At 42.8% G+C, this 14,401-nt stretch overlaps 1 protein-coding gene across 1 annotated transcript in view; it reads left to right on the top strand.

The window, feature by feature from the left end:
- The window catches only part of doc2a (double C2-like domains, alpha), an 87,009-nt gene extending 84,526 nt beyond the window's left edge, over positions 1–2,483 (top strand). Inside the window, exons 8-10 of the mRNA XM_056288546.1 lie at positions 535–616; positions 1,196–1,292; positions 2,347–2,483. Coding sequence (XP_056144521.1) covers positions 535–616; positions 1,196–1,292; positions 2,347–2,483 — 316 coding nt within the window. The remainder of the gene's footprint in view (positions 1–534; positions 617–1,195; positions 1,293–2,346) is intronic.
- The last annotated feature ends 11,918 nt before the right edge of the window (positions 2,484–14,401 follow it).

Genomic DNA, 14,401 nt, shown 5'->3' with positions numbered 1-14,401 from the left:
CACTTTTCCACTGTTTTTATGACGTCAGAGTTAAGCAAAATGACGGACCAGATAACAACTAGTAAGTGACTGTGGACTCCAAATAGGCGAATAAGTAGGCCCACGTCTCATAGTACACACAGTTTGGTCTTTTCTACAAAGCTCTATTAGCGTTCTATGGTGTCTAAGAGGAATTGTGACACCATATCCCACTGGGCAAAGGACAAAAGGAGTGATGCAGCCTGATGTAATACCCTTTCTCCAACTTTCTATTCTTAAACTATCTTTCTAATCTTATTAAGATAAGGAATTGACAGAGTCATCCCGGCATGAGGGGAATCCGAATCCAAATTGGGATTATAACTCCTTCCAGAAGAAACCAACAGCAGTAGCGAATAGATCCGAAAACATCTCTCATTTGCAGACATCAGGAGGTGTTCTACTAACTGTGGATGTATGAAAAGCCACGCTGTTAAGAGAAAATGGGAAACGCTGCTTTAAACTACAGTCTTTAACCTCTTGCTCACCTTCCACATTTTCCGCTTTCACTCTCAGATACCTGAAACCCGACATAGAGAAGAAGTCCAAGCACAAAACGGCGGTGATTAAAAAGACCCTCAACCCTGAATTCAATGAGGTATAACCCCCGTCCTCCCACCACCTCCCCCAACACACCACCACCAACCTCGACCCAGCCCACCCCCCACCCCCGCCCTTCACCTTCAAAGCTTTTGCAGCGTCGCCATTCATCCTCTCTCACGGAGATATTAATGAGATGCCTGCTTCAATAACTCACATTCTCTCATTCTCTCTCCTGAAAATCTGCTCATTTTTTATCTTCGGTGTTTTCATCTATCGCTCGCTCTTTTTTTATCTTTTCTTTCGCTTTTGACACAGACCCATGGGAATAATATATGTTTTCTTGTTTTTTTTAATACATCATCTGTGTGTTTTTATATATATATTATATACTATATATTTGCATATATAAGCATACACACATATGCCATACTCATTTTGTATACATAATAGAACAGGAAGATGTTCAGTAAGTGCTTGGGTGCCATGGAAACTGAGTTGGTGCAGACCCCAAAAAAACATCAGCTGAATCAGATAAACCACACTACAGCTTCCTGTCTAATGCTGGCGTATCACAGATGTTTTATAATGTGTGTGGAGGAAACAGTCAAATTAAAATCGCCTCCGTTTACCGCAGGAGTTTTTCTACGAGATCTCCACGTCAGAGTTGGCCCATAAAACACTGGAGATAACAGTGTGGGACTACGACTTGGGACGCTCCAATGACTTCATAGGTGAGACTGCTGACCGGCAAAATCCCCCCCCCCCCACACACACACACACACACACTCATACACTGATGGTGATGTAAACCATGCAAGGTAACAACCAGCTCATCGGGAGCAGTTAGGGGTTAAGTGTCAGGGATACCAACATTTTTGTAAGGACGAGCTGAGGATCGAACCAGCAACCCTCCAGTTATCAGACCTCTTAGCCACTGCTGCAGTACAGACCAATTTTATAGTGTATGGACACACGGAGCTAGCTGGCTGACAGAGACATCTTACTTGATTTAACTGATTATAAATGTTATTATGCCAATGTGAATACCTAATATCTTTTCTCCTAGTTCAGGTCACTGGTCCAGACAAATCAGTTTAATGAAAAGATTGTGTTTTTGATCAGCGATCCAGTGTCATGTATTGTTTTTCCAGCAATTTCTACATTGTTCATCTATGTTTTCCATTATGTGAGCATTATACACTTGACTCATACATGCATGAATGAATTTAAGAATGAATGGATGGACTGAATGAATTAAACAATACATGTGACGTTAGACGCAAACGTTTTTAGGGGGCGTCAGGGTAGCATAGTGGTCTATTCTGTTGCTTACCAACATGAGGATCACCAGTTTGAATCCCCGTGTTACCTCCGGCTTAGTCGGGCGTCCCTACAGACACAATTGGCCGTGTCGACGGGTGGGAACCCAGATGTGAGTATGTGTACTTGTCACTGCACTAGCGCCTCCTCAGGTCGGTCGGGGCGCCTGTTTGCGGGGGGGATAGCGTGATCCTCCCATGCGCTACGTCCCCCTGGTGAAACTCCTCACTGTCAGGTGAAAAGAAGCGGCCTGCAGCCCTCCCCAGATCAGCTGAGAGGGTGGAGCAGCGACCGGGACGGCTTGGAAGAGTGGGGTAATTGGCGGGATACAACTGGGGAGAAAAAGGGAGAAACCCCCCCCCAAAAAAAGATGCAAAACTTTTTGATGCCCTTTAATGCTTCAGCAATTAAATGAGCCTTAATGGTCCTGGTTTACACCGTTTGTGTGTTTGTGTGTTGTCTCAGGCGGCGTGTGTTTAGGCTGTCACTCCCAGGGGGACGCTCTCCGCCACTGGATGGAGTGCCTCAAAAACAAAGGGCAGAAGGTTGAGCGATGGCACGTACTGACCAACGAGCTCCCGAGAACCTCAAGCCACGACTAAGTGCGAGCATTTCGACCTGCTCGTCGTTGGAGGGCAGGCGACAGCGCTCAACACAAATTGCATGTTTATAGAGATGCTTTGGGATGGTTTCATGTAACTTACTCACGGGAATCAATGAAAATCAACTATGAGTAAAAAAGTTATATGTTCGTGCCACCGTGGAGGCTGAAGAACAGAATGTGCAAAAACATGCATATAACAGGCAAAAACATGGTGGCGTGCCTTCGTGAGTCGTGTTTTAATCCAGACAGGGATTTTTTTTCTTTTTTGCCACAAAGCCTTGAAGCATGTTGCGTGAAAGGTTTTGTTAAAAAATTAAAAAAAGGAGTTAAAAAAAAAATACACGGTTTCGAGCATGCTTTTAACAAAAGGTTTGCTTGTTTGCATTTACAGCTCAACATTGTACCTCCAAGTTCAGCACATGGTAACGTTCAGAGGTCCTTTTTGGTCTCCTTTCTCTTCCACTTTAATAATCCAGGTCCTTAACGTCATCCTATCCAACACACACAGGTGAATTTCTATTGCACTCCTGTTAAGGTAATCTGTCGTTTCAGCCGATCGACTGCATCCCGTTCGTGACCATCAATTGATGATGATATATTGAATACAAGTGGTTCTTCCTTGTTGTTGCATGAGGAAATATGTTGATATACTAATTTATATTGATATGCAGTGCCATTATCTCCCTGCCTGTTTTCTATTTGAAGTTGTGCAAGGGTATTCTTCAAGCCAGTCTTGGTAATTCGCTGAGGTATGGTCCATGTTCAGTTTCTTCACAGTATTGTGGTTCATCCTTTATGCACGACCGAATGTACGAATGTGGCTTTCTTTCTATACGATCTCGCTAAATTGTTGTTTACACTGATCTTGTGCTTTTAAGGGGTGTCGCTCTTACATTTCTATGAAGTGTTTTATGTACGATAATAAATTTGGAATGCAATACTGTATACCACTACTGCACCGTCTGGTTATTTATTGGCGGGGTCGTTGCCAGCGTCTTTAGGGTGATCCATCCACCCAGCGCTTATTCAAACCGCTTATCCTGCTCAGGGTCACGGGGATGCTGGAGCCTATCCTAGCAGTCATTAGGCAGCAGGTGGGGTGACACCCTGGGCAGGCCACCAGTCCATCACGAGGCCAACACACACACACACACACACAAGGACAATTTACCACGGCCGATTCACCTAACCTGCATATCTTTGGCCTGTTGGAGGAAACCAGAGCACCCCGAGGAAACCCATGCACACACAAGGACAACATGCAAACGCCACACAGAGGACGACCCGGGATGACCCCCAAGGTTGGACTACCCCGGGCCTCGAACCCAGGACCTTCTCGCTGTGAGGCGACCGCGCTAACCACTGCACCGCCCCCAAATGTTAGCATTTACAAGCAAATCCCTTCTAAAGGACAGAACTGTTAAGTGCTCATGACTTATGAGCATATTTTGAATACTGCAGGGAAATAAGTAGGCTATTCCATTGCTGTTGTGGAGTTAGAAAACAACGAGACAGGAGACGTGAGAGTAGACGTAGTCGAGGTAGTTTACTAACTCCAACTTTGCATGTCATACGTTCAACAACGACACTGAACTGTGTACCGGAAGCGGAAGTGCATTATCTGACCCCTCACCTCTTCCCTTAAAGGTACACTGCCCTCTTAGGTGAATGTCTCTAGTTATATAGATGTGGGTCACCACACTGTACAGTTTATGAAGGGCTAGTGTCATCAATGCTGTTTTTCTAAACAGCAGAAAAACATGCATAACAGACTTTAGGGTCATTCTGGATTGAAAAACAACCTGCAGCAAATATCGCGCAATTAATTATCTTATTTCCTTAATTTCCAAAAATTTCATCAATTTTTTTTTTACTGCAGAATAAAATTTAACTTGCACTTCAAACATAAAATTGTAAATCGTTGATTGATTGACTGAATGAATTTAAACAACACTTCTTGGTTATTGTTAGGATGGGTATCATTAGGTGTGACTGCCTCACATTACCAGTGAAGTTTTAGTGCGGCGTCTTCCTTTAATTTTGGTTCCTACCTTTAATGTCCGAGAAGCGGAACTAATATGCTGCGTCAGCGTTCCTCACGCAATTGATTGATACACCTTTATTAAAGGCGCCAGGAAGCAGCAAAAAAAATAGCTTAAAGAAAGAGACATAAGAGTTTAAATATTAGGCATATTGTGTGTGCAGTGTGTAGAAGCCTAAAGGAAGAAGGACAACCACAAACCAGAATGAAGGAAGACGATTTTAGCCCCTGTAGCAACAAGCAGCCTACGAGGTATGTTTGAGTCAAGCTACTTTCTCCGGTTACTATGCAATAATGCTACGTATGTGCTAGCTAGCTAACATGCTACCTGTTGCATAGCTATAGGAAATTAAGAATTGTGAAAATAGTCCTGAATGCACAGTTGCAGATGCAGACCGGGCATGTAAAATTGGTGTTGGGGGAGCATGCCTCTTTGCACGCTTTGCTACATTGTGTTGTACGCTGGTTTTCCATATACTTCACTCCCTGTGAGACGTGAGAGTGCCAGATGGTGTGGCAGGAGGCAAGTTCCTCCAAAGAAGAGGGGTTGATCTGGCATCTGAAAAGATGCCAGATCAACCCCTCCCCCCTGAACAGGCACCCCAACTGACCAGAGGAAGCGCTAGTGCAGCGACCAGGACACACCCGGCTTCTCACCTGCAGACACGGCCAATTGTGTCTGTAGGGACGCCCAATCAAGCCGGAGATAACATGGGGATTTGAACTGGCCATCCCTGTGTTGGTAGGTAGCGGAATAGACCGCTACACTACCCGGATGCCCCCAGTGTGAGATCTTTAAATGACAGAAACAATGGCTATAGATTTTGAAAAAAAAGTTTAGTTTTCTGATTAAATTACATACAATTATGAGTTTTTGTGGAAGAATTATTAAGTTGGCATCATTGCAGCAACATGATTGTGACTACTCAGTTTTAAGATATATGAGGGCTTCACTGATACAAAGTACCAGATACCCTCATCAGTATAAGTGTACCACTAGTGCCACTTTCAGTTTTGTTTCTTCACTCTGTTTTTTTTCTTTCGTTTAATCATTTTAACCTGTAAGCATGCGTGGAACAATTAAAAAGCATCCTATACATAATCACACTTAACGAGGACAAACAAAACAACTATAACTGTAATAATGATAGTGTACACAGTAGTAATTATTTTGTAACTATATTTAAAAAAACAGATTTGGCTGTTTTAGTTTTTCATTTTTTTAAATTTTTTTTGGTCAAATTTGATTTTTTCCCCCCATCTCCCAAAGGAGACAATGAGAATCTAAGAACATTTTTATTGCTCAGTTACTAGAGACTATCAGCACAAATTATATTGTAAATTGAATTTACAACAAGGTACGCATCCTAAACCCCCAGGTTTTAAAGTTATACCAAGATGTAAATTTCCTTAGGGAGGGAATACAAGGCAAATGCTAATAAGAGAGCGTTATTCTGAATTTTTCACATGCAGAGGAAAGTGCTCACACCATGAGGTTATGAGGACATGTTAACACTGTCCATCATCTCTGAAGCCTTTAAGGTCACCAGTCTCATTCTGAGGCAGGAATGGCTCTAATCGATACTGCACATAGAAAAAAATCAATAGCGTCCCTCGTATCAACTGAGAGAGTCGACCAATAGCGTGGCCTTACTACAATATGCTGGTTTCCACTCCACCCAAATGCTATGTCATGCGCCAGCTTCAGCTGGAGAGAGAGAAACTAATGAGTGAAATAGGCCGAAATGTATATAGTGCTTGTTGGGAATTTAACGCTGTTTGTACGCCATCACACATATTTCTCCAGCTTGGCTTCAGAAGACACAGGTGTACAAAGATGCAGCAACAACATCATCCTCAGCAACACAGGGGGAGGTAAATTATGCATGAAGATGCATAGGAATGCTGATCATCTCTGTCGCTGCCACTGAGAAACACCTTTGACAAAAAAAAAGTATCAAAGTAGATTGAATTGCTTCTGAAGGCAAAAACAAATTCAAGCATTGTTTAAAGGAGCATTCAAAGCATTGGTATCCACCTGGTCTTGCTAGACAAACCCTGCTGTAAGGATAGGGTCCGGTTGAACCCACAACCAAAGTAGGATAATGAGAGAAACAGGCAATTTTTTTCTGTTTTGAAAAAAATCAATCCCCATTATGATGGACAGCACTTCAGGTGACTCCAAAATAGCGTCAAATTATTTATGTGGAGCCTGAACTCATAGGTAAAATGTTGATGATTTGGGAAGTGAGCAATGGAGAAGTCTCCCGTCAAAGCGGCACCAAAAGAAATCTCATTTGTCGACTTTGTGGTTGTCTTTGTAAAGAAAAGAGAAAAAGGCAAACCTATTCTGTGGTCCCGTAAAACAGCAATATCCTTTAGATTTAGCAGAGCTAACCGGAACCATTGGGGCTAGCAAGTTGGTATCCTGTATCCTGTGAGACCATTCATCTACATTCCTGACATCATCTTCATTCTCCAGTCTCTTAAAATTAAACGATTGCATTTCTACAATGCTTTTCTAGTCCAAGGACCCAAGGTGCTTTACATAAAACATACTATATGTAAGCCATGTCATAGTAGGGTAACTTAATAGTATGGAGTTGTCTGCATGCCCATGTGTGAGTATAACAGGAATCGGGAATCAGGAACACTATTTGTTGTTTCATTTCATGCGAAATACTGTTTCCCCCAGCTCACAGCAGTGCGACACTAAGACAAAAACACATATCCAATAACTACAAGAACACACATACCCAAACTAACACATATATCCAAACATAACACACAAAAAAATCACTGTCCAAGGGAACAAACACCAGCCAGGATGGCCGTTGGAGCATGGGCTAGCAGTTAGCTTAGCCTGTCCCGCTTCTGCGTCCTGTCAGATCACCCTCGGTGTTTCCTATTCGGGCGCAACTTCGGGCAGGGCCATGGTCCTTGGGCCCACCGGACGCAGCAGACCAGGCTCCCTCAGCCGATCCAACGCCAGCTCTCCATTTCATTCTGTTCCGTTCTTCTGAAAGTATACACAGTGGACGGTTAAAGCACTTGGAATTTATGTCTTTATTCACATAAACAGACTGCACGTTACATTCAGCTCTAGCCAGTTTACTCTTGTAGTGTGTCACACTCAAATTGGTCCCCGGAACAACAAACTAGGACCACTACGGATCAATACGGCAGCATACTGCTGCCACACCAGAAAAAGCAAAAAAAAAAAAACATCAGTATATGATACTGATCATTAATTCTTTTTCTGGTGTGGCAGCAATACGCTGCCGCACAATCACAGCATTGTAAGATGGCGACAGATGTACTTTTAGCCCCGCCCCCCAGTTTAGGGACGGTTGTTCCCTCTTAACATAGATGGCCTCTTTGACTCCCCGTTCAAACCATCGTTCCTCCCTATCAAGGATGTACACATCCTCATCCCTGAAAGAGTGGCCACTGGCCTGTAGATGGATGTGGAGTCCTGGCCTGATGCGTTAGCTCTCCTGTGTTGTGCCACTCTTTTGGCTAGCGTCTGTTTAGTTTCCCCAATGTGCAAGTCATTGCAATCCTCCTGGCACTTAACAGTGTACATTATATTGCTCTGTTTGTGCCGGGGGACCCGATCCTTGGGGTGGACCAACTTCCGGCGCAGCATGTTTTGGGGTTTGAAAGCAACCGAGATGCGGTGTTTTGAAAATACGACACTCCCGCCACATACGGCATCACCACTCGTTTATGCTTAGGCAGCTGTTGTCCTTCTCCTGTCTTCGATTGGCTGGTGCACTGGTTGGGCATCTTCCTGGCTTTGACAAATGCCCAGTTAGGATAACCACACTTAACCAGGGCCTGTTTAATGTGGGATTTCTCCCCTTCCCCGGCCACTGTGTTGACGGGGACGTTGGCAGCTCGGTGGTACAGCGTCCTGATGACTCCTAGTTATGTGCTCCAGCGGAAGATGAGAGTCAACCTTAAGTACTGATCAGTACGTGTTGGTTTACGGTAAACATCAACAATCAAATGTCCCCCATCACCAACTGCAATTTCACAGTCTAAGAAGGCTAACCTGTCATTTTTCACATCCTCCCTGGTGAACTTGATGTGGTTGTCCACGGAGTTAATGTGGTCGGTGAAATGTGGTACATCCTAAAATTTAATTTTAATCCAGGTGTCGTCTACAAATCTGAACCAATGGCTAGGTGGTGTCCCTGGATAGGACATCAGAGCACTATTTTCCACTTCTTCCATATATAAGTTGGCCACTACAGGTGAGACTGGGGAACCCATAGCACACCCATGCCTCTGCATATAGTACTGTCCCCAGTATGTGAATTACGTGGACTGAAAACACAGTTTCAGGAGCAGACACACTTGGTCAGTGTTAAGGGTGGTCCTATTGCTAAGGGTGGGGTCGTTTTGTAATTTCATACGGACTACCTTCACTGCTTCATCAACAGGAACGCACGTGAAGAGAGACTTGAAGTCTCTCATAACTTTATGTTAAGAGGGAACGACCATCCCTGAACGGGGGGGGGGGGGTAAGAGTATATCTGTCGCCATCTTACAATGCTGTGACTGCAACTATTCCCCAACCCTCTGTGAATAGTACACATAGCGATCAAAACTCTAGTTAATGGGCACCCCCATATTTGATCATGAAACTGGTCGTTGGTTTCAGTCATTATACATCTGTTGCCATCTGTAATTGCAAAAATCCCTAATCCTCTGTGAATAGTACACATGATCAATTGGTCACACCCATATTTGCATATGACACTGGTCTTTGGTTGTGGTTTTTAGGTACTGTAGTGTTTATAAGGGTGGGGATACCTGCAGTCAGTTTAGACTGAAGATGTCACTTAGTTGAGTGATGAAACTCAGATATTCATACAAAGCAATATAACACGAAGAGAACAAGGGTAAACACAAAATTCAGTTTTTAAATTATAATTTTACTCATATAAAGAAAAATTTATTAGAATACTCTTTATTAGTCATTTTGTACATATACATACAAATTAAATTTACTCTCTGCATTTAACCCAGAGCAGTGGGCAGTCGCCTGGCAGCACCCGGGGACCAACTCCAGTTATTTCTTCCTATTGCCTTGGTCAGGGGCACAGACAGGAGTATTAACCCTAACATGCATGTCTTTTTTGATGGTGGGAGGAAACCCATGCAGACACGGGGAGAACATGAAAACTTCACACAGAAAGGACCTGGGATGGCCTGGGGTTGAACCCAGGACCTTCTTGCTGTGAGGCAACAGTGCTAACCACTGGACCACCATGCTGCCCAATGTTATCCAGTATCAATTGACAGGGGCATCAGTAAAGATTTTGAACCTCATGAAAAGATACCAAGTTGCCCCCCCCCAACCAAATTAAACCAGACACAACTCTGCAAAATTGCAGTAACCACACCTCAAGAACCCAGTGGACCCATAGCTTTAAATAACTTACTTTTTCAGGCTTGCAGGTCTCTTGCACTCCAGTATTTACTGACTGAGCTATGAAACTATGTGCAATACTGTGCAAACATGCATGCAACATTCTGTATACAGTGGAATACATTATTTGATGCAAGACTATCTCATACCCTCTATACGAAATATGTTAATATGTTACCATGTCAAAGCAGAATAAAAGGTTGTCCTCTTGAGGGAGAAGCTCTCTCTCATCCAAGTCTAATGCACAGAGAAAGGCACACAGCCTTTTTTTTTTTTTGGATTCATTTCTTTGAATTTATAAAGAAAATTAAAGTTAAAGAAAGCGGCGAAAGCAGAAAATTGTCTCTTTATTTTATTGAAATCCACACCAAACAAATCTCTACCTAGTTGCCTTGCTTCCTAATGGTTGCTTCCCTTCTTTAACTGTCCGTAGTTATAAGGTGGACTTACGTGTAAATAGGAGTTGAATTGACCCTAGTTTTGGAGTAGGAAGAAAGAAAAAGAAGTATCTTACAGTTAGTACATGCAGTACATGTCTGCTTGTTTGCTACCTAGCCTGTTTTGTTTAATAAAGTAAGTCAAGAACGTCAAGACAGTGTATTTACTTGGCAACAGAACATCGCTTCTCCAAAAATGCTTTGAGTGGCATCTTATAATTTGCAGACCAAGAGTGGACATGTTGGGGGGAAAAGTGGCAGCATATACGCTGTTCAGGTGTCTTCATTCTGAAACTCTGGTGTTAGATCTTTGGAATAGTTCAAGATCATTGGCTGACACACAGATGGGACTTGATCTTCACTAATGCCCCTTTTCCACTGCATGGTACCGGCTCGACTCAACTCAAATCCACTCGCTTTTTTTGGTTTTCCATTGGGCAAAAGTTAGAGATGCAAGGTACTTTTTTTGGTACCACCTCCGTCGAGGTTCCAAGTGAGCTGAGGCGACACTAAAAGGTGACATGAAAATACCACTATAAATAAATAAAGAAAATAAAATATAATATATCTATATTTATATTTATTTAAATATAAATATCTTACAAAAAAAACCTAGCCAACACACCCACAAATGACCAGCAGGGAGCAGGGCTTCGCCGTGAAGGGATACTATCTGCAGTGGAAAATGAAATCCCAAAAAAGCAAGCAGAGTCGAATAGAGTAGAGTGGAGTTGAGCCAGTACCATGCGGCGGAAAAGGGGCATAACATGTCCTGCAGAACAGCAGCAAATTCCTCAACAATTTTTGGAGTGGCGTGGAACCGAATGTCCAAGTCACTTCGGATGTTGTCCATGGCAGTGAAAAACACTGTATTGAGAAATACCGTTGTTATTGTCTCGCATTGTCTCTTCCAGAGATGTCTCATCATGGAACCTCTCCCTTTAACTCTGCCGGCTATGTTCCCTGCTAAATTCAGGTGCAACACCTATTTGAGTTGCAACCAAGGTTGCCTCCAACAGGAGAGACTCCCATTTATCTCTAAGACCCTGCATCTCTTTATGGCCTTAACATTGGCTGGCTCTGTCAAAGGAGATTTTTCCTGACAGGAGGATCACATTCCTGTCTTCAATGCATTGTAGAAATTGAGCCAGATAGTGAGGAGGACAGTTGCATCAAATGCTGTGAAGTAGTTCTTCAGACCCCCTGCGTCTGATTTGACCTCATTGGTGAGACTGCATGTAGGGAGTATGGTATCGATGGCCTCAAGTGACATCAAGTGGGTGTTTTGCTACTGGTTTGACAGCATCAATGCATGAGCTCCAGTGGGGTATCAGAGAGGCAATGTAGAGAGCAGCCTGTTTTCTCTTTGTAGATGGCCCATCTACAAAGAAAGCATGTATAGGTCAGATGCTGCTAAAAAAAATGTTTGACACTTCTGGGCTTGACTCTGCAGCATGCCCACCCACAAGATTTAAGGCATGGGATGCACAAGGTGAGAATGTAGTGAGAGAATTTTTCATTAATATTTGGACTTGGACTCCCCTGACATGTTTTCCCTATTGTCATGTCCCTGCCCTCTGCAATCTCCAATGTCTATTATCTCTTGGTCATGAAGCACATTTCCATAAGCTTTGCTATCTCACTTCCTGTCTTTTTGTTGAAGTCCTTGAACTCAAGAGACCGTTCAGTGATATGGCAGTCATCTGTGTCTTTATAATAAGTCACATCGTATGAGCACAATATTCTGCTCGGTATGTGAAATATCTGGGGTTGCATCACAGATAACAGAATAATAAATTGAATCCTGCCTTTCCTTAAGAATTCTCTTCTGCTACATAGTTCAGTGAATTCATTTTGAGTTTCAGAACTAAGATAATGTGTCAGCCTGGTTCCTTTTTTCTCGTCCCTAATTTTCTGTGAGTGCTCATTCAGGAGCAGATCATAATGACAAAAAAGCTCTCGTGATAGCTTTTTTTTTTATCACTTCGATGAGTGATGAAACATATCTGTCAATAAACGTTGTATCCAGATGAACTGATACAAGAGTTAAACCCACCTCAGAATGGCTCAAAAGAAACAAAATTAAAGGTTATGGAGTAGCCTAGTCAAAGTCCTGACTTGAACCTCATCGAGACGCTCTGGCGGACCTTTTACATGCTGTTCATGCTTGAAAACCACTCAATGTCACTGGATTGCAGCAATCCCGCAAAGAAGAGTGGGCCAAAATTCCTCCACAGTGATGTTTAAGACTGATCCGACAGTAAAGCCTTAAAGTCAACCAATTCTCAATACTAAAACTATTTGGTTTACGTTGCGTCCACTTCATTAGAATAATCCGTTCAGCTGTTAAGAAGGCTTTAATATGTTGTTCAATTTTTTGACTTGTGCATGGTTAATTTTTACACCAAGTATACAAATGACCAGTTATATCTATATTAAGACTACATGGCAGGTTATTGATTATGTTGGTTAATTAAGAGAAGCAGCACCAGCACCATCAGAGTTATGCCTCTTGTGTATTTTCTGTAGCAAAAAAAGAAAGAAAGAAAAGGAAATAACCTGATAAATATGCAGTACTGAAGCAGCACACAACAAAATAGTCCTAACTAATAAACAAATGTGAGTAGAAGGATCAAATTAAGATTTAAGAGGCACAGTACAGGGCGTCCAGGTAGTGTAGTGGTCTATTTCATTGCCTACCAACACGGGAAGCGCTGGTTCGAATCCCCGTGACACAATTGGCCGTGTCTGTGGGTGGGAAGCCGGATGTGGGTATGTGTCCTGGTAGCACCTCCTCTGGTCAGTAAGGGCGCCTGTTTGGGGGGAGGGAGAACTGAGGGGAATAGCGTGATCCTCCTACGCGCTACGTCCCCCTGGTGAAACTCCTCACGGTCAGGTGAAAAGAAGCGGCTGGCGACTCCACATGTATGGGAGGAGATTTGTGGTAGTCTGCAGCCCTCCCCGGATCAGCAGAGGGGGTGGAGCAGTGACCGGAACGGCTCAGAAAAGTGGGTTAATTGGACCGGTACAATCAGGGAGGAAAAGAAAAAAGATACACAGTACAGTAGATGCCACACTGACCTAGACTTTGACATTAGCAAACCCACTGTAATTCAAAACCGAACACTTTACTGGCCCAAAAACAGCCTGGTAACCACCTCATCATTAAAAGTTAAGTCAGAGTTTTTCTTTAGTGGAATTCAGTCGGAGTGAATTTTGTTCAAGACACGTTACCTGATTTTATCCAGCTGCTAAACCACTGCCATGTTCATTTTCACCGCAGACAAATCCAACATTAAAGGCAGCGCCTGATCCTTAATTCTGTAAGCATATTAAAATGTCAGCACAGAAGATGGGCGACTCGAGCTAGTACAATGTTACTGCATATGTCTACTGCCATCTCCTGATATATAGAGGTAAGACACCTTCTGACCCTTTACACACCCTTCAGTGTATCAACTATGGCGTTAAGGGAAATGAATAGTGGCATAACCCTGTTTTGTGAATACTGTGTTACTGGTTGCCAATTCCAGATCCTCTTATCATGTGTCATCATTAAATTCCTTGTTGTGTAGCTTTTTTTCTCTCGCATTGAAACGTTAAAAAAAGGGAATAATTGTGTCCACTTTAATCTGAAAAACTCGACTTTGAATAAAACATTTAATGCTTTTTAGAGAAGATAGCAGAAAATGTCTTAACCTTTTAATGCAGAGATGACTGAGTATTTTTTGTATTGGTTATTATTCTGCATTTGGGCCAAGGTGATCTCCACTCAGTCATGCAGATTCAGAGAAAACAGAGTATTCTTAACTTTCGTACGCAGAACTAATTTCAGTTGATTGGCATAAATCTTTATTTGGAGAGAAAAGTGTTATGCCTGTCAGTATTTGTATCAGGAAAAAAAATAGAAGACTAATGACAGACATTTCCTACTGGCTCCTAGTGCATCATTGTCTGATTTGGAAAATTAGCGAAATGACCTTGAAAAACCAAATAGC

This window comes from Lampris incognitus, chromosome 10, assembly GCF_029633865.1.
Source record: "Lampris incognitus isolate fLamInc1 chromosome 10, fLamInc1.hap2, whole genome shotgun sequence".
Classification (NCBI taxonomy): domain Eukaryota; kingdom Metazoa; phylum Chordata; class Actinopteri; order Lampriformes; family Lampridae; genus Lampris; species Lampris incognitus.
Note: the sequence above shows the minus strand (reverse complement) of the source record. Positions and strands in the feature narration are given on the sequence as shown.